At 44.4% G+C, this 27,062-nt stretch overlaps 1 protein-coding gene across 1 annotated transcript in view; it reads right to left on the reverse strand.

Moving 5' to 3' along the window:
* The window catches only part of IPMK (inositol polyphosphate multikinase), an 88,006-nt gene that overhangs the window by 26,336 nt on the left and 34,608 nt on the right, over window positions 1-27,062 (reverse strand). Inside the window, exon 3 of the mRNA XM_043989756.1 lies at window positions 9,604-9,700. Coding sequence (XP_043845691.1) covers window positions 9,604-9,700 — 97 coding nt within the window. The remainder of the gene's footprint in view (window positions 1-9,603; window positions 9,701-27,062) is intronic.

Here is a 27,062-nt window from a genome sequence, read left to right on the forward strand (position 1 = left end):
ACAAATGGGCTGGGAGACATAAAAGATACCCTGGAAGAAATCAGCCAGGATCAGTGAACATGTGGTAACTTGGAAAGTAGTTTGAAGAGGCCATGATTTATGGAACTCAAAGGAGAAGTCTACCTATTCTTCTAAAGAAATCTATGCATCAGGGGCAGCTAGGTGGCGCAGTGCATAGAGCACCAGCCCTGCAGTCAGGAGTACCTGAGTTCAAATCCAACCTCAGACACTTAACACTTACTAGCTGTGTGACCCTGGGCAAGTCACTTAACCCCAATTGCCTCACTAAAAACACACACACACACACACACACACACACACACACACAAGAAATCTATGCATCATAAGAGGGGCAAAAGAGCAGTTGTGAATGCAATCAGTCCACAAGTATTTACAGAATTTCCTCTGTGCTGGGCACTGGGCATCCAGTCAAAATTAGTTCCTGGTCTCAAAGAACTCACACTCTAAGGGGAGAAACATGTCCTTACAGAGAATAGATGGAAGGGAGTCTCAGCGGGAGGCCAATCTGGCTCACCTGGGCTGCTAACTCAATTTCCAAGCCTTCTGTCTTTCTTACTCTCACAGTCCAATGCTGTCTGTGCTACCTGCTCCTGCTCTCTCAGTCATCAGGACGAGCTAAGAGGACGATTGCTGAAACCCCATGAGAGGGGCACAGCAAGGCTGCACGATGCCAAGCCAAGGAGCACCAAGTCCCGGCAGGCTTCATTAGCTTTGTCCCTGTGTAGGGCCCCTGTGGATATGCCAGAAAAAAGTCAGGAGTGAATCTGCCTGAGCTGTGGGGATGAAAGGAACACAGAATAGAGGAGGCTGACAGGTCAGGTCTAAACGAGTCTCAGGAACAGACCACAACCTAAACCTGAGTGGGTCAGAACCCAGTGTTTGTGAGGCACTTGGGTGAACTTTCACTAGTGCCACCCTGAACTCTACAAACTCTGGGTCACTCTACCTGTACTTGTCTTACTCTTCCGACCCCATTTGAGGTTGTCCTGTCAAAGATACTGGACTGGTTTACCATTTTCTCCTCCAGCTCATTTTACAGGTGAAGAAACTGAGGCAGACAGGGTGAAATGGCTTACCCGGGGTCACCCAGCTAGTAAGTATCTGAGGCCAGATCTGAACTCATGCCTGGTGCTCTGTGCCACCCAGCTGCCTTCCACCTGTACTTTACTTAGGGATCCAATGAGATAATGTACACAAGCTCACTACAAGCCTCAATGCACTATGCAGACATTAGCTAACAGAATCTTCATCTTATACTGAGGCTGTTTTATTTTCACTTAGATACCTAGGGAAAATTTGTTTGAAGAAGGTGGCCAGAGAGCTCATGGGATATTAAAAGCCCTGCCATCTTGCTATGATGTGGTTGGCAGTAATGCACAACCTCCCACTTTAGGAGAAAGAGAAGGAAGACGCTGGAAACAGAAAGAAGCATGGTGGGTACTAACAGTGAATGCTGAGCACTGCCACATCACAGGGGCTGGCAGTGAAGAGGAGATGGATTAACTTTGTCTCGATGTCACTATCACAGCAGCAAACTATACAAAGACTCTACATTCCTAAGCATAAATACAACTTTTGGGTGTTCTGAGTCCCAGGGCTCATCTAGCCCTGAAATATGGGTCCCATCTATGTATAACAGCCCAACAAGGGGTTGGTCATCCAGCCTCAACTTGAAGACTTCCACTGATGGAGAACTCTCTACTCCCTGCAGCCACTCACTCTACTTTTAGAAATCTGTAGTTTTGTACTACTGATGTTATCAATGCTTCTGGCTGTGCTCACTTCACTGTGTCTGTTTGTATATGTCTTTCCATATCTCTTTAAAACCACCTGTCTCCTCATTGGGGGGGGCGCACGCCAATGAGGGTTAAGTGACTTGCCCAGGTTCACACAGCTAGTAAGTGTCAAGTGTCTGAGGCCTAATTTGAACTCAGGTACTCTGAATCCAGAGCCAGTGCTGTAACCACTGCGCCACCTAACTGCCCCCTCTCCTCATTTCTTAAAGCACAGTAATATTCCATCACATTCCCAGGCCACAACTCTTTCAATCATTGTTCGGCTGGGGCCTGACGTTCTTCCAGCTTTTTGCCACCACAAAAAGAGCTGCTATCAATGTGTCTACACAAAGGGCCTGCATTTTTTAATAGTAACAATAACAATCACTGACATTCATAGAGTGCCTACCATGTGCCAGGCACTGTGCTAAGCACTATACAAATACTCTCATTGAATCCTCACAGCAACCTCAGGAGGCAGGTGCTATTATTATCCCCATTTTACAGATGAGGAAACTGAGGTAAACAGACAGGAAGTGATTTGCCCAGGGTCACAAAGCTAAGTTAATGTCTGAGAAAGGATTTGAACTCATGATTCCTGGTGCCACCTCACTCTCCCCCTTACATATAATGCCAAATTGCTTTCCAAAATGCTTTCCACACCCATTCAGAGATCCACCGATATAGCGTATCCCTCTAACATTTGTCATTCTCCTTTTTTGTCATCTTTGCCACTATGATTGATGTGAAGTGCAATCTCAGAACTCCTTTAATTTGTATTTCTCTAATGATAGTAATTTGGAACATTTTTTTTTTCATATGACTATAAACTGCCTATGTTTTCTCCCTTGAGAACTGCTTGTTCATACCCTTAGGACATTTATCAATTAGAGAATGACTCTTTTTCTTAGAAATTTGAATCAGTTCATTATTGATCTTAGAAATAAGACCTTTGTCAGAGAAACTTGCTATCAAGATTTTCCAACTTAACTGTTTCCCTTCTATTCTTAGCTTTATTCATTGTTTGTGTAAAAACTTTTACATTTGATAACATCAAAAGTATCCATTTTCTCCTCTGTGATCCTCTTCCTTTCTTGTTTGATCCTTCTCTATTTCTCTTACATATAAATACAATAGGTAATTGTTCCATGTTTCTCTAATTTGTGATGTGACCTTTAATATCAATTTTTAAAATAATATTGCAAAAATAAAAAACTTTGAAAAGGCTGATGACTGAAGACAAGTTTGGGGGCCTCTTGATATGATGAAATAAGCTAGCCAATTACTGAGACATAAGAAATGTCATGACCGGGTGGGGAATAACACTATCTATCTTTATATAGATTTGAGGGGGTGTGTTTGGCTTGGCTTTGCACACCTTATAGGTAATTTACTTTATTTCCCCCTCTGCAGTGAAGGGTGTAGAGAGAAAAGACACGTTCATTTTTTTTTAAGATAAACAGGGGAGTGCTACCCATGGGAAAAATTGCATACACTTTTCAGATGAAGTCACCCTATTATTAGTTTTACTTAAATGTTTACTTTGGGCACAGGTAGGTGGCACAGTGCCTAGAGCACCAGCCCTGGGTGGTGAACCTGAGTTCAAATCAGGCCTCAGTCACTTTCTAGCTGTGTGACCTGGGCAAGTGACTTAACCATGATTGTCTCAAAACAAAAAAAGCTTGCCTTTTTTACAAGAGACTTCTAACAAACTATGGGTAATCTGTATATGGGCACCATATAAAAAATAAAGTATGTCAATAAAACTTTACAAAGAAAAGAAACGTGTAGTTTACTGGGAGGTTTTCCCTCTTATTGAACCTGCCTCTACAACCTCCTTCGAAGGTTGTCACTATTCTCTGAAAATGTCATGCAACTCAATAAATAAATGCTTGCTGACCTGACCTGGGCAGAGGAGAAAGGGCATCGAAAACCATTCATCCTGAATACTGTTGAATGCAACCTAAAGTCACACTAGCTATCTTAGTTATCATCACATCTCACACTGGACTGGCATTCCACTAAATGCCCAGTTTTATGCCAACTGTCAGTTATTATTTACAATAATTTCTTTTGTAAAGTGCTTAAAGGTTTGCAAAGTGCTTTAGATTATTTTTTGATGCTCATAATAACCCTGTAAATAAGTATTATTGTCAAGCGAGTTTTACCAATGAGGAGCCTGATGTTGAGAAAGGCGGGGTCACTTGGCCAATCTAGCTGGTAAGTGACTGAGGCAAGATTTGAATTCAGGTCTCTCAGCACACTATTCATCATGTCGCCTGGGTGTCTCTACCATACCTCCCTAATCTTATATTTAATGCATCCTTTTTTCCCCAACCCAAACAGTTTACTGAGTCAGTCCAGTGTTATGGTTTTTTAAGAATCCCAATTCTGCCATTTAGGATGTTTTCTGGGCCCTCCCAAAGTACACAGCTCAGTGCTCTGCAGAAGACGGCCATCATATTCAGGGCTCACATGATACATTCATATCCTATGGCATAACTAGAAGTAATGAGATGTGGTTGATATGATAACAGATGGATCTGGAATTGGTTGAATGTGTAAAGCCAAAGAATTGTCATTAAGAGGATAAGGTCAAACCAGAGAACTCTCTAGGAGTGCCCCAGGGACCCAATCTTGGCCCTGTGCTGGTCAACAGATGGAGAAGATGAACAAAGATGGGCTGAGCTATGCATACTTAATGCAGGTCGCAGTCTAATCAGACTATGTTTCTCTTCCCTCCAGATGAGAAGCTGATTCTTTTAAATGGTCCCTGAAAATGATCCTTTTTCCTAAGGTAAGGGCCCATCATTTGAATGGATATTTTAGTCTCAAGGTGTCAATAATTAGCAGGTCTGATTTTCAATAAAGAATCACATCACACATTATTGTTCTTGCAAAGATATTCATCAAATTAGAGCTTAGTAGTGTGGCTCTGTGAAGAGATATTCTTTTTAAAGTTCAACCTATAAAAGAAGAGACTTTTCACCAACAAATGAGGTCAATGGCACACCTCGATGGCGCAGGCCTAGGCTCTGGCCCTAACTCACCAAAGCCCCCAGTCCTAGACTACTTCCTGTGCCTGCTTTAGGAACACAAGTTTACACATACGTACTCTGTGTATCTCTCTGTCTCTCTCCTTCCGTCTTCCCTCCCTCCCTCTCTCACTCTCTCTTTTGGACTTCTACCTGATGAAATGATGTGTACCCAGATAAGGATGATCCACTGTAGAGTTTAGATACAAGCAAAGGAGAGAATGCCATAAACTGTTCTAGGAAAATCTGAAGAGGGAAGATGAGCAAAGGTTTCCATAAAGGAAGAAATCCAGAGCAACACACACACACACCCCTCACAGAACGACTCAAACGTCACATTTCATGCTCCTTAAAACACTGCTCTGGATGACAAATGACTTAAAACTCTCCCGTAAGCATACATGGAGAAATATCAAGACTTAAAGGATCAAAGGGCAAATACGTCTCATTCTAATCCAAAACAATGAAAAGGAAAAAGCACCCCATGCATCTCTCAGTTCTTTGGATAGCAGGAGCCAGTCTACACTGACCACAGTATTATATCATGACTGACCAGGTCTGTGGAGGGCAAGGGGAAAGCCCCTCACCAAATGCCGACTCTCCCCCCACCACGGGATGACTGAATCTCTAGCCCACTAGCCAGTGGGAATGTTGCCAATCTTCTCTCCTGAAACTGCCTACACCACTCCTCCCACCCACAAGCTGAAGTCCAGTGAGGCTATTCACCTCAACCACCTCCTTCTCTCCTCCTTCCCATCTCCCACTGTCTCTCCCTTTTCTTCACTCTCTTCTCCTTCATGACCAAACTCCCTGAAAAGACCCAGCTACAAGGGGCCTCCACTTTGTTTCTCTCAGTGGCTTCCATCCCAACAACTGCTTTCTCCCAAGGCACCAATGGTTCTTTTTTTTTTTTTTGCCAGGCAATTGGGGTTAAGTGACTTGCCCAGGGTCACACAGCTCATAAGTGTCAAGTGTCTGAGGCTGGATTTGAACTCAGGTCCTCCTGAATGCAGGGCCAGCACTTAATCCACTGCACCACCTAAGCTGCCCCCTGCACCAATGCTTCTTAACTGGCCTTTCCTACCCTGCTAAAGGACACTGTTTGACAGCCTTCTTGCCTCTCTCCTCTCTAGGTTTTTGTGACACTGCTCCCTCTTGGTTCTCACCACTCCTGCTCAGGCTCCTCTGCTGGATTTCAATCCATGTCACAGCCACTAACCACCTGTCGGTCAAGGCTCAAAAGATGATTCCCAGATTTCTACATCCATCAGGATAGCATGTGAGCGAGTCAGCTAGACGTACATGTCCAACCACCTAATGTCCCCCAATCAACTCAAACTCAGCATGTCCAAAGAGCAGCTCAAACCCTTTCCTCTCAAAGCTTCTGTGCTTCCTAACTTCTCTACTATCATCCAGATGATTACCAGCTTCCTAGTCCCCAAGGCTAGTGATCTCAGTATTATCCTTGACTTCCTCATTCTTATGCACTCCTCCTGTCTAATACTTTCCCAAATCTTGTCATTTTGACCTTCACAGGCCTTCATCGCCCTTCACCTGGAGACTACTGGAATATTCTTACTGGACTCCCTGCAAGTCTCTTCTCACTCCAGTGCATCCTCAACTCAGCCATCAAGGCAATTATCATGTCACTCAGTGGATTCCTCTGGGAACAATGGGGAGTGTTCACTTTGACCTTTAAAGCCCTTCCAAACCTGGCCAGAGTTTCCCTGTTCTTACTCTACTCCTTACACTACACTACAACCTAGGTGTAGTAGTCTCCTCGAACACCCTCTCCTCTGGCTTTCTTCAAGACTCAGCTCAAAGCCCATTTTATACAGGAAGCACCCCCCCCATCCCTCCCCAACCCTTTCAGATTCCCATATACCCCCTCTGTATACAGGGTTACCCAACAGTCCTAGTGCAGTTCTATGCTATTAAATCTTCTCATCTCTCACAGCTACATTTATAGTCATCTATGTATGTTGTCTCCCCCACTGGAATGGACAGCAACTGGGTTTTGCCTTTGTATGCCTACTGTGTGAGACAAACTAAGCACTTAATAACTGACTGCTGACTCAAAGAGATAGTCTTTCTCTTTGCCAAAATAACCCCTCGCATGCATTTTTTTTTTTTTGGTGAGGCAGTTGGGGTTAAGTGACTTGCCCAGGGTCACACAGCTAAGAAGTATTAAGTGTCTGAAGCCAGACTTGAACTCAGGTCCTCCTGAATCCAGGGCTGGTGCTCTATCCACTGCGCCACCTAGCTGCCCTCATGCATTCTTGATCCCCTCCCCTCCCATCTTCTCTAGCAGAGTGCCCAGAGTGCCCCAACTAGTCTCCCTCTCTCCATATATACTAGTTCCTTCCCTGTTGCCTAGAAACATACCCAAAACCCCTCCTTAGACAGACACTACCATCTGCACATGCTACCAACTTCTATCTCTCCTCCCTTTCTCACCCAAACTACTTGAAAAGTATCTAGTGACTGCCTCCACTTCCTCTCTTCTCACTTCAAAACCCAATATGGCGCAGCTAGGTGGCGCAATAGATAAAGCACAGGCCCTGGATTCAGGAGGACCTGAGTTCAAATCCAACCTCAAACACTGGGCAAGTCACTTAACCCTCACTGCCCCAAAAAACAAAAATCTGGCTTCCAATCTCATCACTCGACTGAAAATGCCATTTCCAAAGTCACCAATGATCTCTTAAGTTGCCAAGTGAGGTGACATTTTCCTTTAGAATGCTAATCCTGTATCGCCGACCACCTCCTGGACATTTCAAAGTGGATGTCCCAAAGGCATCCCAAACTTCCTATGTACAAGCATGGCTCATTCTATTTCCCCCGAACGCACTCCTGTTTTGAACTTCCCTGTTTCAACTGAAGCTACCACCAAACTTCCAGTCGCCCACATGGGCCACTAGGTGGCACAGCGGATGGAGTACCAGGCCTAGAGCAGGGGAGACTCATCTTCCCGAGTTCAAATCTGGCCTCAGATACTTTCTAGCTGTGTGACACTGGTTAAGTCCCTTCACCCTGTTTGTCTCTGTTCCTCATCTGTAAAATGAGCTGGAGCAGGACATGGCAATCACTCTGGTATTTTGCCAAGAAAACCCCAAATTGGTTCACAAAGAGTCAGGCTAGCCTAAAAACAATTCAACAACAACAACAAGAAGCACATCTCTCCTGCATCTTTTCTCCTGACCTTCTCAGGTCAGGGCCTCATCACCTCTAGCCTAGACTATTTCTCCCTGACGAGTCTCTTTTTACATGGCTGCCAAAGTGATTTTCCTCAAGAGTGCCAATCTAATCACATCACACCGCTGCTCAAACTCGGGGACTCTATGACCTCCAGGATCAAACACAGACTCCTCTGCCCTTCACAGCCCGGCTCCAACATCCCCGGTCTTCTCTCGTTCCTCTCACGCTGCACCCCGGCTCTCAGCTCCAAGTTTCTCTACTAGCTGTCCTCCATGACTGGAATGGAGTCTCTTCTCACCCCCATCTCACCAAATCCCTGGTTTCCTTCAGGGTCACCTCCTACAAGGGACTTCTGCTGATCTGCCCCCTGGAGCTGTTTGGGTCCTGCCCCAAACAATCCCCTTGTAGCTACAGCATGTCCATTGTGTGAATACTCGTGCAAGCACCTGTTGTCTCTCCAGGCCAGGATGCCTATCCCCATCACTGAGCACACCACTAGTGCTTAATAATAAATGACTAAATTCTTATTTAATAAATCATATATCCTTGATGACAGACTTTCTCCCTCACTTTATCTCTTCTGTTTCCACACTTCTTTTTCTTCCTTCTCTATCTTTACCCTCCTCTCTGCTTCCAGGGGCACCAAGAAATACTATGATTTAGTCCTGCTGATGGCATGGCCCGGGAATCATTTTTATCTTGATTTTTAAACACAGTCCATTCTGAACACCCCCCCACCTTATCATAATGACATAAAACATTTCCTTGGTCCATAAAGGCTCCTCTTTATGGTTTAAAATATTTAACAACAATAGCGCATTTGCTCACAATGTTGCACTGGACGTTTTTACTCTGAAAATGACAAATTGTGTAAGAGGCTTAGGGAAGGGGACCGAGTACTAATCTAACAAAATGCTCTGTAACTGCACTCTATCACTACTGCAAATGACTCATCCCAAGTTCCAAAGCAATGACTTACTTGTTCTAAATCTATTCTTCCACTAGGTAGCAATATGTGCTTGGTTCTTTCTAGGAGAGACACCTGGTTGAGTTCAAGGGCCTTTTGCCAATGGTTAACTTTAGAAAGGAATCAGCCCAGCCCCTCACATCTCTTCTCCAGCCCAGGGGCCGGCCCCCCAATCCCTGCTTCCGTTCAGCTTTACTGGAGAATAAACAGGTATTCAGTGGTGTTCCTCAGTCTTGGAGCTGCCCTAGAGAGAACTCGGGCACACGTCACCTCCTGCGAACGTCACTCTAAAAAGGGAGACTAGAAAGAACATTAACTAAGAATTTCTGTGCTCTGGCCTTCTCCTTCGAGACAGGGGACGGAATCAGACAGAAGTGGAAAATGAATGAGGAGCCGGGTCGTTGATGTTTATTCACGTCCCTGAAGAAATCTTAAATGAGTTAGTAAAGCCTAGCCCCTAAATCAGTTTTTGCCTAAGGAAAGGATTTTAAGTTTGCCATCTGAGTTCCTTTTTTTCTACCATTACCAGGTTCGATTTCAATTCCATGTTAATTCCAAAAGTTATTTTTAGCAATCGTAAGTAGAAAATAGCGGAAAAATGCATTACCATTTGGTGCAGTAGGTGGTGACCAGATGCCATAATATTTTGGCAAATATTTCCGTAGTTCTAGGAGAACAGTATCCCCACAATCAGCAGCATAAACCTAGAAAACAAGAGGAAACAGATTTTTTATCTTGCTTTCTAATAGATCAAGAACATTGTTTAATCCAAGGGAATAAGGTTATAGACCCATAATTCCTTGCCATATTTGCTGGCCAGATAGCAGTTCTCTTAATCCAATAGTGTGCTATAGTGGCAAGTGTCAGGTTTGGGGGTCAGAGGTCAAGGGCCCAAACCCCAGCTCTGCCACTTTTTGTGCCTGTGCAAGTCCCTCATCCTCTCAGTTCCTCGGTTTGGGGCAAATGCAAAATGAGGAAGCTGACCAAGATGTCCCAAGAATCTCCCTCAATGATCAAATCATCCTACCAGTTCAGCCCAAGTCCAGTTATTCCTCATAAAATCCCTTGCTAATCACAGTTAATTAGTTGGTCAATTAATATTACATTTGGACAAGAATATCCAAAAGTACTAATGAATGTGTAAAGAATTAATTGTTATTTGAGGTTTTTATGCCTCAGCGAGCGAGCGCGCGCTGGCCCGGGGCTCCGCAAACTACACGGTGGCCATTGCCATGGCGCTGGCACCTCACATCATCACCACTCACCTACATGGGCCTGGCAAAATTTTAATGATTGGAAGCCTAGTAAGGGCAGTCATGTGACTGTCAGAGCGGCCATCCCATTGGCTGGGGCTGGTGTGGGGTTTTTCTGGGATTGGGGGAGGAGAATTGGGCATTCTAGCTGGACGCTAGACACAGACAGGAGGTCTGCTGCGTTTTCTCAGCTGATTCCTGGGCGGTGGTATTTTTCCAGGTATCTTAATTTCCCTTTCCCCATGATCCTACTGATCCTGTTTGTGATGTTGGGTTTTTTTAAGTTCATTCTTGCTAAAATAAATCCTGTTCTGTTGAGGGAGGCTGCCGGTCTCCTTCCTTGCCCCAATGTTGCGGTGAGCCGCTTAGCTAACACTCCCCAATTAAAAATTGGTCCCCACAAATGTCATCTTTATTTTTCAAAATTATTTTAAAAGATCGGGGGGGGGGGGGGGAGGGAGGCACTAGAACCAAAAGTAATTTTTTTAAAAAGCCAAAAATACCAAATCTTAATTACCTACAAACTAGAAGAGAGAAGTGGCACACATTAGCAACAGCCAAGTCTCATAAGAAAACTAAGCGTGCTCATTAACACTCAAAGTCCAATTTATTCTTTCCTACTGAATTCTGTAATTTGCAGGAGGGGGAAAATGCACTTGGTGCCCCAAAGAACGTGCAATGGTGATGGCAAATTGAACCTTGCAGCTCATTTTTCCCCCTGTTGTTGTCCCTGAGCCTCCAGTCTCTCCTCTCTATCCAACAATTCTCAGAGCTGAGGAGTCGGCCGGCCAGCCGGCCCATGGCCCATTGCCCTTCAGCAGCTCTTGCAGCCTATAAAATGAATTAGCAACTGCCCACTCTGGCTGCAAACAGCCCTTCCCCATACAGCCTGCCTTGCCCACTACAAAAACGCTCCCCAAATTCCACAGAGATGGAGTGCCTCTCCCCTCCAGGCCTTATGCTCTATGGGGAGATGGCGCTTTCTTTTTCGGAAGCTGTTAAAACCCCCTCTTCCCTCCCTCTGTAGACTGTTTTAGGACAATCTGTCCAGATCTCTCGTTTGCTTTGCATCATGCCCTCCAGGTCCCTGCCATATTACCAGCTGCTCAGCACTGGCAGCAGCAGAGAGCACTGGTTGTGGAGTCAGATACTGACTAGCTGAGTGACCCAAGACAAGTCACCTCACCTTCTACCAGCCTCAACTCCCTCCTCTCTAAAACAGAGATTAGAACAGCACCTCCCTCCCAGAGCTGTGGCAAGGACGGAATCCAATCAGACTTGGAGTGTTTGGCAGATGGTAGAGCTCTAGATAAATGCCAGCTAGCCTTAAACTCCTTGAGGGCACCAAAGACTGTTTTCATGGCTGGTCTGCCCAGTGCCCAGAGCACAGCGCATGGACTGCAGCGGATACTTCACAAGCGCTCGCCGAACTGAACCAAGTTACAAAAAAAGCACAACTGAGATTTCTACGTGTTTGCAACATAATAGAGATGGGGTGCAACCAAAAAGAAGCTCTCAGTTAGAATACTGGGAACATGCCCTGCAAAACAAGGTTCTAAGGGAATGCTGGAGCAATAGGAAAGTGCAGAGAGGGTTCACAGTATCATGGAAAAGGTCTGGCTCTGGAGTCCATGAAGCTGGATCAAATCCTACCTTGATGTGCATTCAGCCAGGCCCCGGGCTGGGCCCTGAGGACACATGCCCGGCTATAACTGGAGTTACTCACTGTTGCATCAGACCGAGCTTTTCCAAAACCCCCGTTTCTTTTGGAAATGTTTTGTCACATAATATTTGGGCCTCCATGAATATGGTGATAAAACTGGCTTCTAGAACATTTTAATACTTTAGATTTTATTTTAAAAACAAAAGCGCGGGGGCCAGTGTGCATCACACAGTACAGAAAACTGCGGCGTTACTGCGCTGTCCACCAGCTGGGGTTGTTTCTGGGGTTTCTTTTCTGTGAAGCTGCAGCCATCATCTCTATCTCTGAAAGATGACTTATTCCTACTAAGTTAAGTCTGTGCAAACTAATGATCATCAAGTCTCAAGATAAGAAGGATAAACAGGCAGCCTGCTGTAGCGGATAAACCGACTGGATGACTGGCTCTTTGACTTGAAGTCGAGAAGATCTGAGTTTGAATCCCAACAATGGCACTTATTAGTCATCAGTTAACTTCTCTAAGCCTGTTTTCTCCTCCTGCATAGCAGGGCTGACTGGCAGGAGGATCAAATGAGGAGGGCATGGAATGTACTTCACAGACCTTCACGAAATGCCACAAAAATCCGAGCTATGTTTGGAAACCAAGAAGCGCTAACACAGACTAACTGGCTGACAGGTACACAGGGCCAAGTCCTTTCACCTCTCACTGCTCCAGCCTCACCTGGGAGGGCCCTATCCCTATACTACACATGAAAAACTTACTGTCGTATTAATATTAAGGATGTTATAAAACACAAAACTAGATGTTGGGGAAACATTAAAGATAAAAAATTTTAAGTGTTGTTATTAGCAATACCAAAAAATTTGCTTTCGCTAAAAAAAATTTTTCGTTAAGAGCAATATAATTGAATATGTACCTTTTTTAAAAATCTTGATTTAACGATTTGTTATTGGAATTGCTGTCTTCCTTTCTCCCTCTCTCCCTCTTCCCACTCTCCTCCCCACAACTCCCTCCCTCCTTACTACAGCTCCCTAGGGCCCAGAAACATATAGGTTGTGTTACAGCTGGGATACGATGAAGGGAGGGTGTGGGGGAGAAGGGCACAGACACCTGGGCCTATGCCCCTTCCTGCCTGGAGAGAAGCTTGGCCTCCATGGATCAAAGCAGACAATGTTCACCCCAGTAATAGAGATTAAGCCTCCCCAGTGGCTCCCCATCACCCCCAGGATCAAAAGTCCTCAGTTCGCTTTTCACAGCTCTCCATCTCCTTGGCCCCTCTCTAGCTGTCTAGTCTTCCTTATTCCCTTTCTCCCCAGCCCCCCACACTCTACAAACCAGACTCTCCATCTCCCAACTCCAGGCACTCTCTCTGGCTGTCTGCAGTGCCTGCAATACTTTCCCTCCCTCCCCACCTCTGCCTCTTGGCTTCCCCAGCTAACTTCAAGTCCCATTTAAAACCCTATATTCTAAGAGAAGCTAGTCCTGATCCCCCATAACGGTGTGTCTTCCTTCTGTCGATTATCTTCAATTTATCCTACATATATCACCGTAAATAGTTGTGAGACAACTGAGGGTAATTAATAATCAGTTTGTTAATCAGGCTAGCTGATAAACAAATCGATGATCAGCGGTTTCGGTAACCAAAGACCAGATCACCAAATGCTTAAATACCTCTGGGGTGGGGATCGTGAACAATTAGTGAGGGGGTGGACTTTCAAATGAGGAAGACAGCCTCCAGAAATCTGGACCCCAAATCCATCTCCACCCAGATCACTCTGGTTGGTTTTCTCCTGTCTTACCCTAAACTCCATTGGGGAGCAGGGGGTGCAACGGCAGAGACTTAAAGCTTATGGGCTGGAATTCACCTAGATAAGATTCTGTTTGCACTCTAAACATAAGTAAGGCCTCCTAGTTGCATAGGGTCCAGCCATGATCTAGAAGCAAGTTCCCAGAGAATTGGGGCAATTTCCTATCAGCCATCTCCTTCAGAGACTGATAGACACAGGGGCTGGTCCTTGAATAAGTGTTGAGGGTGCAGAGCACCCCAGAAGTCCTCTGGGGCACAGCAAGGAATCTTCTCCTTGAGAAACTAAACCAGAGGACAGATAAGCCTAGAGACCGGATTTAACCTCAGGTCGTCCTCCTGACTCCAGGGCCGGTGCTCTATCCACTGCGCCACCTAGCTGCCCCCGCTACCCTCTTTTTTTTTTTTTTTTTTTTTTAGTGAGGCAATTAGGATTAAATGACTTGCCCAGGGTCACACAGCTAGTAAGTGTTAAGTGTCTGAGGCCGGATTTGAATAAGCCTAGAGAGATAAGCAGAACCAGTTTGGACTGAGCTAGCTTCGGGACCCCCACCCTTCATTCTAGTCTCCCTTACCCCTGGGGAGACTAGTTTGGGTGTGGCTGCTACCTTTGTATTCCGAAGAGAGAGATGGCTTGAGAGATCAGTAGCCACCCCTCACCCAATTCCCCCAGCTACCTCCAGTGTGGGATGGTAGCTCCCTCACTAAAGGAACTTTCCACAGTCAAATGGTCACCCCTTCCCCCCATCAGTCCTCTATAAAAGTACCTGCCAGTCTCCTGCTTTGTGCCATGGGCACTGAATTGACAGGAGAAGAGCAGTCTGGACTGCCTTCAGGAAACTGCAAAGCTCCTTTAATAAATAAGCCCAAATAACCATGACCTATCTTTGAAACGCTAACATTGTTCCAGTGCTGTTGGCTAGCCCCAAAACATGGCCTCAGGCCTCTGAAGAACTCAGAGTCCCATAGAAGGCAATGGGTGAACGCGCTGAACCACAGAACTACTGTGAGGTTCCCTGACCAAGAGAACTGATGTCATCAGGAATCGGCTTCCAAACAGAGATGAGAGCCGGTCACAGTGCTCAACTGACCGATTCTCAGCTTCAGGAGAACATGAAGACAGCCTCCAACCCACTGAGAGGATCCACTGCGGCCAATTTATGGGAAGAAAGATCAATATGCCACAGGGATCATGGGATCCAAATCTGCCTTGCTTGTGGGAACATCCAAGGTTAGTAAGCATCGAGTCATCGATGCAATCAGTTTATCAATTACAAATCTGAAGTGTGGTTTAATCAAGTCATTGATAAAAATGTTCCCAACCAACAAGACCCCTGTACCACACCAATATGTGTCCTAGGAAACTGACACTAAACCATTAATGAACAATTATCTGGTCTTGTCATTTTTAGAAGTTTATGATCATAAATGTTGAGCTTCGGGGTACTTGAGGTCATGGAATCCAACACCATCATTTTACTGATGAAAACTGAGGTCCAAAGAAAGGAAGGGACTTGCCCAAGGTGACATACATAGTAAAAGGGCCTCAGCTGGGATGGGCACCCCAGTCCTCTAGTTCTCCAGCTAGCAATGCTTTCCCCCACAACACTCCAAATCTTCTCACTGGTTCAAAATCCACCTAATTATACCACAACTGGGGCAGCTAAGTGGCGCAGTGGATAGAGCACCGGCCCTGGAGTCAGGAGTACCTGAGTTCAAATCCGACCTCAGACACTTGACACTTACTAGCTGTGTGACCCTGGGCAAGTCACCTAACCCCAATTGCCTCACTTTAAAAAAAAAAAAATTATACCACAACTCAGCCCACATCCATCCAGCTTTTCCACCAGAATAAGATGACTGTCAAATATTTTGCTAAAATCTAGGCAAACAAATGTAGAGAATGTGGCTCCAGTGTAGTAACTGTGAAAAGAGAAAGTGGGTCATGATCTGGTGTTTGAGGAAGCCTCCCAGCTTGGGCTCAGGCCTAAACAGTCATTAATCACTTTGATGTCCATCCAGTCTACAACTGTAACCAGAAGCAAAGTCAAGCTCCGGGCCTGGAGCTTCCTATGCTTAGACTCGGAAACAGGAAACAGGATAAGAATTCTAGAGAAAGGGTTAGAAAAGCTCTGAAGAGAACCAACAATTTCCAACTTGCTACCACCCTAATGCACCACTTAAGACTTTTCAGTTCCATGTTGGTTGTTAGCCTCTCAGGTCTTGTTCAGAAAACCATTTTTAGAGAAAGCTTTAGCGTATATAATCTGCTTTTTGGAATTAGTTTTGTTTCTACTTTAGGCATGAAAGGAGCAGAGCAAATTCCTATCCATAGCAAAACAGCAAATAAAAAAAAAAGTCAAATCCCTCAACAGTACAAATTTTCCCTTTATTTTGATGAGAAAGAATTAAACTGCTTATTATCTAAATAATAATACCAGATTCCAGGGGCAGCTAAGTGGCACAGTGGATAGAACACCAGCCCTAGATTCAGGAGGACCTGAGTTCAAATCCAACCTCAGACACTTGACACTTACTAGCTGTGTGACCTTGGGCAAGACACTTAACCTTCATTGCCCCACCAAAAAAAAAAAAAAAAAACAACAAGAAAAAATAATACCAGGTTCCCTTGCTCAAGTCCTGTTCCTGGTACAAGAAATATTAATTCATGTGAAACACTCACACTCTTTACTCAATATCAGTTCTTTTACTGAACTATTCCGTTCTCTTTTTTATTCTTCTCTTGGAGGGGAAGCAGAAATAAACATACTGGGAAAGGTAGGTGGCATAAAAACAAAAAAGCGATGATGTTTTATTTTGAAAACAGCACCTTGAATATCTGAGCTCAGTGGGTCCAAGTAGAAGAGTAGGGCCCTCTACATGAGGAACCTCACTGCCAGAGGACCTCAACTCAACGGGCACAGGCCAAAATAATAGACTCATTCACACGCAAATCTGTCTTTGCTCACCAGGATCAGGGCTCACATCAGGACGCAGACAGCTCAGGAATCAAAAAGGGAGGTCTTGGGGCAGCTAGGTAGTGCAGTGGATAGAGCACTGGCCCTGGATTCAGGAGGACCTGAGTTCAAATCCAGCCTCAGACACTTAACAGTTACTTAACCCCAACTGCCTCACAAAAAAAAAAAAAAAGTCTTGAAGTTCCATTATCTATGCAAACAGCTGGACTGCAAGCTCAAGCACTACTGTCTCCTGCATGGCCAGGGATCTCCACTGTCCATCATCCACGCTCCGTAACTCTCCCATAACTACTTGCCATGAAAAACAGACTAAAACTGTATCTGCCACCATGACTACATTCATTTACCAGAACGTATACATGGAATTGGAGGAAAATAAAATACTAAAAAGGGAGGGAGGGGAGAGAAATTGCGTCCTATCATTATTTAATCAGGAAAAAGATCATCAAATTTTCAAACTGAGAAAAAAATGCACCATGTGGGCCAAGCCATGAGACTTCTCCTTGGGAATGACTGACGTGTGTTATGAGCAACAGCAGTCAAATATAGTCTTCCAATGAATCTTATGAGGAAAAAAAAATCTGAATACATCTTTCACATGCAACTCTGCAGGTATGAAAACAAACATTGTTCTGAAAAAGCAAGATATCAATTACATATTAAGTTATAGAAGAAAAAAATGAAAACAAGAAAAAAGTTTGGCTAAAAAAATTCTTTAAATAAAAGACTGTCCACCCACACCATGGGTACTAGTGCAGTGGACAGAACACTGGGCTACAGTATCTGCACTGAGAAAACAAGAAAAAAAAGTGGATCCTGATGCTGGGGAGTTTTGAGAAATGGAAAAGTGAAGGAGATCATAGCTCCTGGCCTCCATCTCCTCAGTGAAACAGACTAAGTCATCAGCTTTAAATACCTGGACGAATGGGGATAAGGATGAGGGCTTGAGGAAAGAATAAACAGGAGCGAGTGTATTGAGAGAAGACTCCAAAGGTGCAGTGAGGGCTCTGCTAGGACCATGTCCCATCAATGGACAGTCCATAAAAGCAGCTCCATGCTTAAACCTTTCCCCTTCTACCCTTGTCAACCCTGCAAAAGCCAAATACGAAGGAGGCTCTGAGGTGGGCTGAGGGTCAGAAATTCTCATACATAGGTGAAAGGATTGTTATGTCAGGAAGAATGGAAAACAAAGGAGCAAAGAAACCTGGCTGGGGAGGGGGTGACCATGAATGATCCAAGTAGCGTTAAGGAGAGGTAGAAAGGAAAGAGATGTCAGAGTAAGAAGAAAACAGGGAAGAGATTTAAGATCAAGGAAGACAAAAGGATGGCATGTCAAAGCTCCCTGGGATTCAATTCAACAAGGATCTATCAAGCACTGGCTCTGTCCTGAGTACCCCATGAGGTACCTGGGTTACAAAAAAAAGAACAAAAGGCCTCAGAGCCCTTACGCCCTGAGATAGGGAGATGACAACACAGGGAGAAACACAGATAATGAAATATCAAATATGTCCAAAGGAAATGCAAAGTAAGAATGTGAGGAGGTGGAGATGGCCCCCAAAGGCCTCCCATAGGAAGTAACAGTCAAGTTCTACACAAAGACTCTGAGTGGCACAGAAGATACACTGACAGGGAGGGGGTTGGGCAGCACAGGCCCAGCATCTATTCCTAACCCAAGTTTGTCTCTACACAGAGATAACTGAACCCTCTAGTTAATAGAGTAGGGAGAGGAAAATGAGTCAGCAAAGGAAACAGAGAGAGCCATGTCCTTCAGTTGCAGGGAATGAAAATGGAGGGAGGAGGGAAGAACAGACCTGGCTCCCAGCCTGGGGCCTGACATGACCAGGCACAGTGTCAAGATCTTCTGAGGCCTCTGGTGCCCTGGGTATTCGGCAACTCTGGTCAAGCAGGAGAACAAAGGCTTTGCTTTGAAAGGGTCCTCGCTCTCCCCTTCCCGAGGAGCTACAGGAGGGAGCTCTCTTTGCCCCTTCTCATGCTCCCCTTTTCCCAGTGGGCAAGAGAAGTGGATCTCCTCCCCTCCCAGCTGGCAACAAGGCAGGACCCACTAGGTGAAAAGAGATCTCAAAGGGTAACCCACTGCCATCCTTTCTTCAAGGATAAGTATCTGTCCCTTATTTTTAGGATCACTATTATATTGGGGGTCATCCAGAGTCAAGCACTTCCTCATTTTATGGATGAATAAGCCTTGAGACCCAAAAGGGTTACACCACCCACCCAAGGATCAGACTGGTAGTAAATGGTTACCATTAAGAATTCTATTTTTCAGGGGCAGCTAGGTAGCACAGTGGATAAAGCACTGGCCCTGGATTCGGGAGGACCTGAGTTTAAATCCGGCCTCAGACACTTGACATTTACTAGCTGTGTGACCCTGGGCAAGTCACTTAACCCTCACTGCCCCACCCCCACCAAAAGGAAACAAGAATTCTATTTTCTGGGGGCAGCTAAGTGGCAGAATGAATAGAGCACTGGCCCTGGATTCAGGAGCACCTGAGTTCAAATCCGACCTCAAACACTTGACACTTACTAGCTGTGTGACCCTGGGCAAGTCACTTAACCCTCACGCCCCCCCCCCCAAAAAAGAAAAAGAAAATTCTATTTTCTATGGTAAACAATATATAATACTTCGGAGTCTACTTGCCAAGACAAAACCCAGGAACTATATGAAAACAATTACAAAACACTTTTCACACAAATCAAATCAAATCTAAACAATTGCTCTGGATAGGCTGAGCTAATATAATAAAAATAATTCTAGCTAAATTAATTTACTTATTAAGTGCTGTACCAATCAGACTACCTAAAAATTATTTTATAGAGCTAGAAACAATAATAACAAAATTCATCTGGAAGAACAGAAGGTCAAGAATATCAAGGGAACTAATGAAAAAAATGCACAGGAAGGTAGGCAAGCTGTAGCAAATTTGAAGCTTTACTATAAAGTGGCAGGCTTCAAAACGATTTGGTACTGGCTAAGAAAGAGTGGTGGATTAATGCAATAAGTTAGGCACAAGAGACACAGTAGTAAGTGACTTTAGTAATGAACTGTTTAATAAACCCAAAGACTCCAGCTTCTGATAGGATAGGAACTCAGTATTTGACAAAAACTGCTGGGAAAACTAGAAGTTAGTATGGCAGAAACTAGGCAGAGACCAACATCTTACACCTTATACTAAAATAAGGTCAAAATGGGTACAAGATTTAGACATGAAAGGTGATACCATAGGTAAATTAGGAGAAGGAATGATTTACAAAGGCCTCATTTCTAAAATATATCTGGAACTAAATCAAATTTATAAGAATCCAAGTCATTCCCCAATTGAGAAATGGTCAAAGGATATAAACAGGCAGTTTTCTGATTAAGAAATCAAAGCTATCTATTGCCATATGAAAAAATGCTCTAAATCACTATTGATTAGAGAAATGCAAATTAAAACAACTCTGAGGTACCACCTCACACCTATCAGACTGGCTAATATGACAAAAAAGGAAAATAAAAAAAAAAAAGAACTGTGGAATCTAGATGCAGATTGAACCATACTATTTGTGCTCTGATTCTTCTTTCACAGCAAGACTAATGCAGAAATATGTTTGATAAGATTGTATATATATAACCTATATCAGATTGCTTGCTGTCTTGGGGAGGGGGGAGGAAGGGAGAAAAATTTGAAACTAGAAATCTTATAAATATAAATGTTGAAAACTATCTCTACATGTAACTAGAAAATGAGAAAATACTTTTATAATTAAAAAAAAAAAGAATTCTATTTTCTTTTCAATAGAGCAGTAGGAGACTATGAGGGTGAAATGTTGCTTATGTTGCCAAAAGCAGCCAAAATTTCCTTAACTTTTTCTCTTTTAAGGAGAGTTTAATGAAGAGTATTGGGAGGGACGACACAAAGAATGGCAAAGTAAAAAAAAAGATATCAAAAAAAATTTTTTAATTCTATTCCTACTAAAAAGAATCATTCTGATGTGTTTATGTGTGTTATTGAGATTTCCTAAGAATTCTCATTAAATGCTTCTCTTGAGCCAATTTTTATTTTCAATGGTCAGGGTTTTGCTTCAAAGGCCCTCTATTGGCTACTTGAGTACTTACTGACCTTTAACACATAGGGCTATGCCAGGCTTCGTAAGACACAGAAGATACAGGTGGAGCATTTGCTAAATCTCCCTGTCTCAATAACAATGAACTGCCAGTAAAAAGAAAGGCCTTCCACAAGCCCCACCCTTCCATGTATATGCTATGTAATGTTGAAGGATAGTCAGAAGCTCCAAGTAGCAAAAAGCTCAAGAGAAAAGAAAGCGTGTCGGGTTTCCCTCAAGACTCCTATCTGGGATGGAGAGTTCTAATAGTCCACTGGGAGGCAGAAAGCAGCAGTACAGGTCAATCTACAATACGAAGCCCAGACAGGCAGATCACGTTGTCAGAGTCATGGGAACAGATGGCCAAATATCCCTCCCAGATGAGATCCTGGGGAAGCACAAATGTCTGCTGAAGGGCATGGCGGGCTGATCCCCTCGGATTTTCCTTCTGATGAAGTCGAGGTGATCATGACAGAAGAGAATGTGGCTATGTCTTCAAGAAGGGAGAAGTGGCAATGAACAGTGATGGGAAATGAAGGAGAGAACTCTAAAATCAGCTCTTTTTTCCACCACCCCACCATTTAATTTTCAGGATAAATCTGCCGAGTGAGAAGTGCTTTGCAAATTGCTGATAAGAGGTTCATAAAAAGCAATAAACTAACAGCCGGAGCCTCTTCTTTACAGTGTTTTACATGAATAACGTTCCAGCAGCTAACTGCTTGCATTAATATTACTTACTGACCAAGGATAATTTCTAAATGAGTTAAGATTCTCCCAGAAGAGGTCGGTTCTGTGTAAAGCACCCAAGTACACATACTGAATCATTTCCCCCTCTGCCTTGTGTAACATTTTCAGAGCTGAATTCTAATGAGGAACATTTCATCGATGTGGAGGTACGAGCCAGAGCTGGCCAGCCTGCTTCTTCCAGCCAATCACATGGACCAACTTTTTGGATGACAAAGTCCCCGGTTACCTCTGGCCAGCCCTGTGTAAACTCAGCACTGAAGGACTCTGGGACTTTAGGGATAACAAAGCAATTCCCTTATCGGCCACTGACTGAGCAGGAAGAGCTACTGACTCAGTCACTTCTCTTCTAGGATGATTCTACCCCTTGAGGGACAAGAAATGGAAGCGCCCCCCCCCCCCAGCTCTGGCCCCACGATAATCACTCCCACACTGGCAGCTAAGGAAGAAGGACTGTACCAGGTCATCTTAAACCACCACGATTCCTTTCCTGAGTAAAGGTGACAGGGGGCAGCTAAGTGGCACAGTGAATAAAGCACAGGTCCTGCATTCAGGAAGACCTGAGTTCAAATCCAGCCTCAGACACTTGACACTTACTAGCTGTGTGACCCTGGGCAAGTCACTTAACCCTCACTGCCCCACCAAAAAAAAATAAAAATTAAAAAAAGAAATCACTGAGTAAAGGTGACAGTAAAGTGACCCTAAGCTTGGCATGTCCAGTCTTGGAAGCAACCTCATGAGTTCGAGCTCTTATTTTTTTTTTTTTAGTGAGGCAATTGGGGTTAAGTGACTTGCCCAGGGTCACACAGCTAGTAAGTGTTAAGTGTCTGAGGCTGGATTTGAACTCAGGTCCTCCTGACTCCAGGGCCGGTGCTCTATCCACTGCGCCCCCTAGCTGCCCCCAGTTCAAGCTCTTATTGGAAAACCTGGGTCCCTTGGTTAGAGCTGACTAGTGGCAAGGAGCTTTTGGTCTTCCAGAAAATGTCTCCGGGCAGCTGGGTGGTGCAGTGGATAGAGCACCGGCCCTAGAGTCAGGAGTACGAGTTCAAATCCAGCCTCAGACACTTAACACTTACTAGCTGTGTGACCCTGGACAAGTCACTTAACCCCAATTACCTCACTTAAAAAAAAAAAAGAAAAGAAAGAAAAGAAAATGTCTCATACCTAGATGTGCCCAATCCCTGGCCTGGCTTACAAGAAAATATCTACTTTGAGAGGAACAGGGCAGAGTAGGGTGAAACACACACAAAAAACCTGCTTTGTGTTCCAATGTAGAAATCTCAGCTTCCCAGAAGTAGTCATTACGGCCACTTGTCAGTGCAGCCTTTCATGCATCTTTATGCCCAGAAACTCCTTTGTGTGGAACAAATCTCCATGTTTGTCCTGATTTACATGCACTGTACTACAAATATCTTTCTCCTCAGTGTTTTGGGAAGAGCCCGAACAGGAGCTAAAATCCAGGCCTTACTGAATCCTTCCCCAGAACTCAGGGGCAGAGGCCTGTGAGCTAAAGAAAGAACAAGGAGGCAGCCATTTCCTTGTGGTGTTAGTGTCTCTGAGGGCGGGAGCTGGTCTGGACTGCATGTGTGCTTCCAAAATGTACAGACAGAGCCCTTATTGAAGAAGCACGGACAATAACTTTGGTCCAGAATTGTGGCTGTATCCCTAGAGAGAATCCCCCATCCAGACACTGTTCACACTGCCAACTGGCAGCCCTTCAAGAATGTTTCGGGAAGCAGCTGAGTTCAGTGGCCCACCATGAGCTCAGGGCCACTAAGTGCCAGAGACAGAAGTTGAACCTGGTTCTTCCTGACCCCAGGCCAGTCATCTCCACACCATTCCGCACTGCCTTCCTTCTCCATCCATAAAAGGCAGAGCAGAATGCCCGCAATGCCTGCGGCAGATAATAGTTGTGAAGCCCAAATGAGATCACACATGCAAAGTGCTTTCAGACTGGACAGTTGTGAGGGAGGGATGACGGCTCCATGGAAAATGTCTGAATGTGTTTTCATCCTCACTCTGCCCCTCCATTGCCAAACCAAACCATCGTCCACCACTGTAGTTAGCCTCATGAAGTCAGAGCAGGAAAGGACGGCCTCCTTCCACACTCTGGTCCCCAAATCCCTCACTTGGGAAATGAGGACACTGGGCTTCAGAAAGGCTGCAAGGTCTGAAGAGGATTCGCATGTCCCTCAGACCTCTACGTAGCCAAACAGCCTCCCTCAGGCTCAGTTCTCTCCTCTGTTTGCTTCCTAGAAGGCTAGAGTACTTCATAAACAGGAGAACTCCCAAGCTGGAGATTCCTTCCACTGATACACTTAACGCTTGACTTACTCATGGCTAAGCAGGTAAGATATGGAAAAAGTCAGATTCCAAACCAGGTTTGTTGTGTTGTGGTGTTTTTTTCTGACTCCTAGGCTGGCCCTCTCTTATTCTGTGCTGCCTTTCTTTCTTTCAACTCTGTAAAAGGGGGGTGATGATGACTGGGCGCCCAAGTAAGATAATGTAGGTGATAGAGTTAGTGCTTATCACAATTATTACTAAATAGCCTGCCCAAGACCATTCAGGCTCACTTTGGCTAAGTCAATCGATCAGGGGTTTGTTAAATGTCTATCATGGGCCAGGCACTACTGGGCACCGAGGATCCAAAACCAAAATGCAACATTCCCTGCCCTCGATGAGTTGACATTCATACTTATGCAAAGTCACACAATGTCACTCTGGAGAGAAGCCCCCCCCAAGTCAGCGATGACAGGGGAGAGAACAAAAAGGCCTCCTCCTGAAGGAGGTGAGGGACGCCAAGAGACAGGGAGCACAGAAAGACGTTTCTGGCATCGGAAACAGACAAGCAGTACAAAGAATGAGGGCGAGACGTGTCCAACAGCAACATCAGATAGCTGAGTGAAGGGAAGTTGGACTTGGCTGTGAGGGGCTTTCAATGCCAAACAGAAGAGTGGTTTAAGTTTCCTAAATCTGTGGGAAGCAAACCCCAACACAACTGAGGTCCCCAAGAAGTGGGGGTCATCACTCTCCTAGCTCCTCTGTGGAACATCCACTTCATTTCCACAAATGGGTGTCACTGTCTTAACCAGGTAAACAAGGACACAGAAACACACCAACACTCCAGACATTGCCAAGGATCTGATCGTTCGTGCATCCAGACACACCCTAAAGAATTCTAAAGGCATCAAAACAGAAAAGCAAGTGGGACAAGCCAAGTGCAAACTGGATCACTAAATAATTAAACACATGTATGATAAACTACACCAAATGTCCACATCCTAAACTTGACAAACTCTTATTTCACAGTTAATTATTGAACAAGTAAGGGCAAGATTAATTCAGCATTAGCCATAATAAAAACAAACAGTTTTCTTACAGTTCTTAACCGCAGTGAATAAATACTAATTGAATGGAATTCCTAAGATATGTAAGAATATGCTCTTCCTTTTTCCCCAAAAGGACAGAGGCTCAGTCAATAACGTTTAACATTAACCCTGGTCATAAAGGAAGAAGGTATTTGTCTGCACATTGTGAAATTCCTCATTGTTCTCCCCTGCGCCTGGACATTAGTCAAACTGAATCCATGCCATTTATGTTGACATTTTTTGGTAAGCTAATATAGTGTAGATATGGATAAGGACACGGATGTATATTTATTTCAGTGCCACAAAGGTGAACTTTCAAATATCAGCAGAGAGAATACAAACTACAATGACTCCTACCAAGGTGGAAATAACAACACCGACAACAACAATGACTGTAGTGATGATGATGGTGACAGCTATTTATCCGGGGTGGGACAAAAGTCACAGTGCTTTCATAACTTTCTGAAAATTATTTTTTCTTTCACTTTTGCCGTTTGTGAGATTAGATTTTTCACATGTAATGTAAGTTCATTTCCTACATATACTGTAGGTGATGCTAACTAACAAAGAATAAAGCCTTATCCAATATTAAAATCTCTTGTGGGGGGCAGAGCCAATATGGCGGAGGAGAGGCTGTGACTCCCACAAGCTCCAGATAAACCCATCCACTCGCGCCCAAATAATGCGGTAAAAATCAAAACCCAGAACAGCCTAATGCACATAAGAACAGAGTGAGACTGTTTCTCCGCAAAAGAGGGCAATTCTATCACCTACTGATCAGGCTGAACAGCTCAGGGCGCGGTCCGGACCCTGCCAGGGACAGTGCTTCCAGCGCATGTCAGAGTCTTCAGCACCAGCAGCTTCTCAGGCTCTGATCACGGACTGGTGAGGGGGTTCAGAGGTAGGCTGGGGTAAAGTGGAGGCAGTATCTACTGGAGTTGGGGCAAAGTGCCCTGGGTCTGAACCAGTGGGCTGAATCGAGTGGTGGTGACACAGTGGGGGAGGGGCAAAAGCATGCCAAGCTTCCGGACCATAAAGAATCAAGAGTTCAATCAGACTTCTGTTTCCAGGTCAAAGAGAAAGCGGGCGATTACTCACAAGCCAGGCAGGCTGAGAAGAAGCCCAATCACCCCCTGGGCCACGCTGTAGCACGAACAGTGTGTGTCCTGGAAGCAGCACTACACTTTAAGAAGGAGAAAAACATCAAGAAAAAGTAAGCCAGGATGGGTAGGCAGAGAAAGCAGAAGACCATCGAAAACTTCTTTGGGGGAAAGGTAGACCACAATACAACCTCAGAAGAAGATAATAACAGGGTCAAAGCTCCAACATCCAAAGCTTCCAAGAAAAATATGAACTGGTCTCAGGCCATGGAAGCTTTCAAAAAGGACTTTGAAGAGAAAGTAGGAGAGAGAGAACAAAGATGTAGAGAAAGAGAGGAAGGAATAGAAAGAGCAATGCAGGAGAGTCATGAGAAAAAAGTCAACAGTTTGAAAAGCCAAATGGAAAGAGATTTAAAAACTGGCTGCTGAAGGGCAGCTAGGTGGCCCAGTGGATAAGGCACGGGCCCTGGATTCAGGAGTACCTGAGTTCAAATCTGACCTCAGACACTTGACACTTACTAGCTGTGTGACCCTGGGCAAATCACTTAACCCCCACTGCCCCACAAAAAACAAACAAAAAACCTGTCTGCTGAAAATAATTGCCTAAGAATTAGGATTGAAGAAATGGAAGCTAGTGACCTTATGAGAAACCAAGACACAGTAAAGCAAATCCAGTTGAATGAAAAAATAGAGGGCAATGTGAAATATCTCCTTGGAAAAACAGCTGACCTGGAAAATAAATCTAGGAGAGATAATTTGAAAATCACTGGACTACCTGAAAACCATGACCAAAACAAGAGCTTAAACACCATCCTCCAAGAGATTGTGAGGGAAAATTGCCCTAATATTCTAGAAGTAGAAGCTAAAATAGAAATTGAAAAAATCCACCAATCACCTCCTGAAAGAGATCCCAAAAGGAGAACCTCCAGGAATATTATAGCCAAATTCCAGAACTCCCAGGTCAAGGAGAAAATATTTCAAGCAGCTAGAAAAAAGGAATTCAAATATTGTGGAGCTCCAATAAGGATAAAGCAAGATCTAGCAGCTTCTACATTAA

Source organism: Dromiciops gliroides, chromosome 2 (genome assembly GCF_019393635.1).
Source record: "Dromiciops gliroides isolate mDroGli1 chromosome 2, mDroGli1.pri, whole genome shotgun sequence".
Lineage (NCBI taxonomy): Eukaryota > Metazoa > Chordata > Mammalia > Microbiotheria > Microbiotheriidae > Dromiciops > Dromiciops gliroides.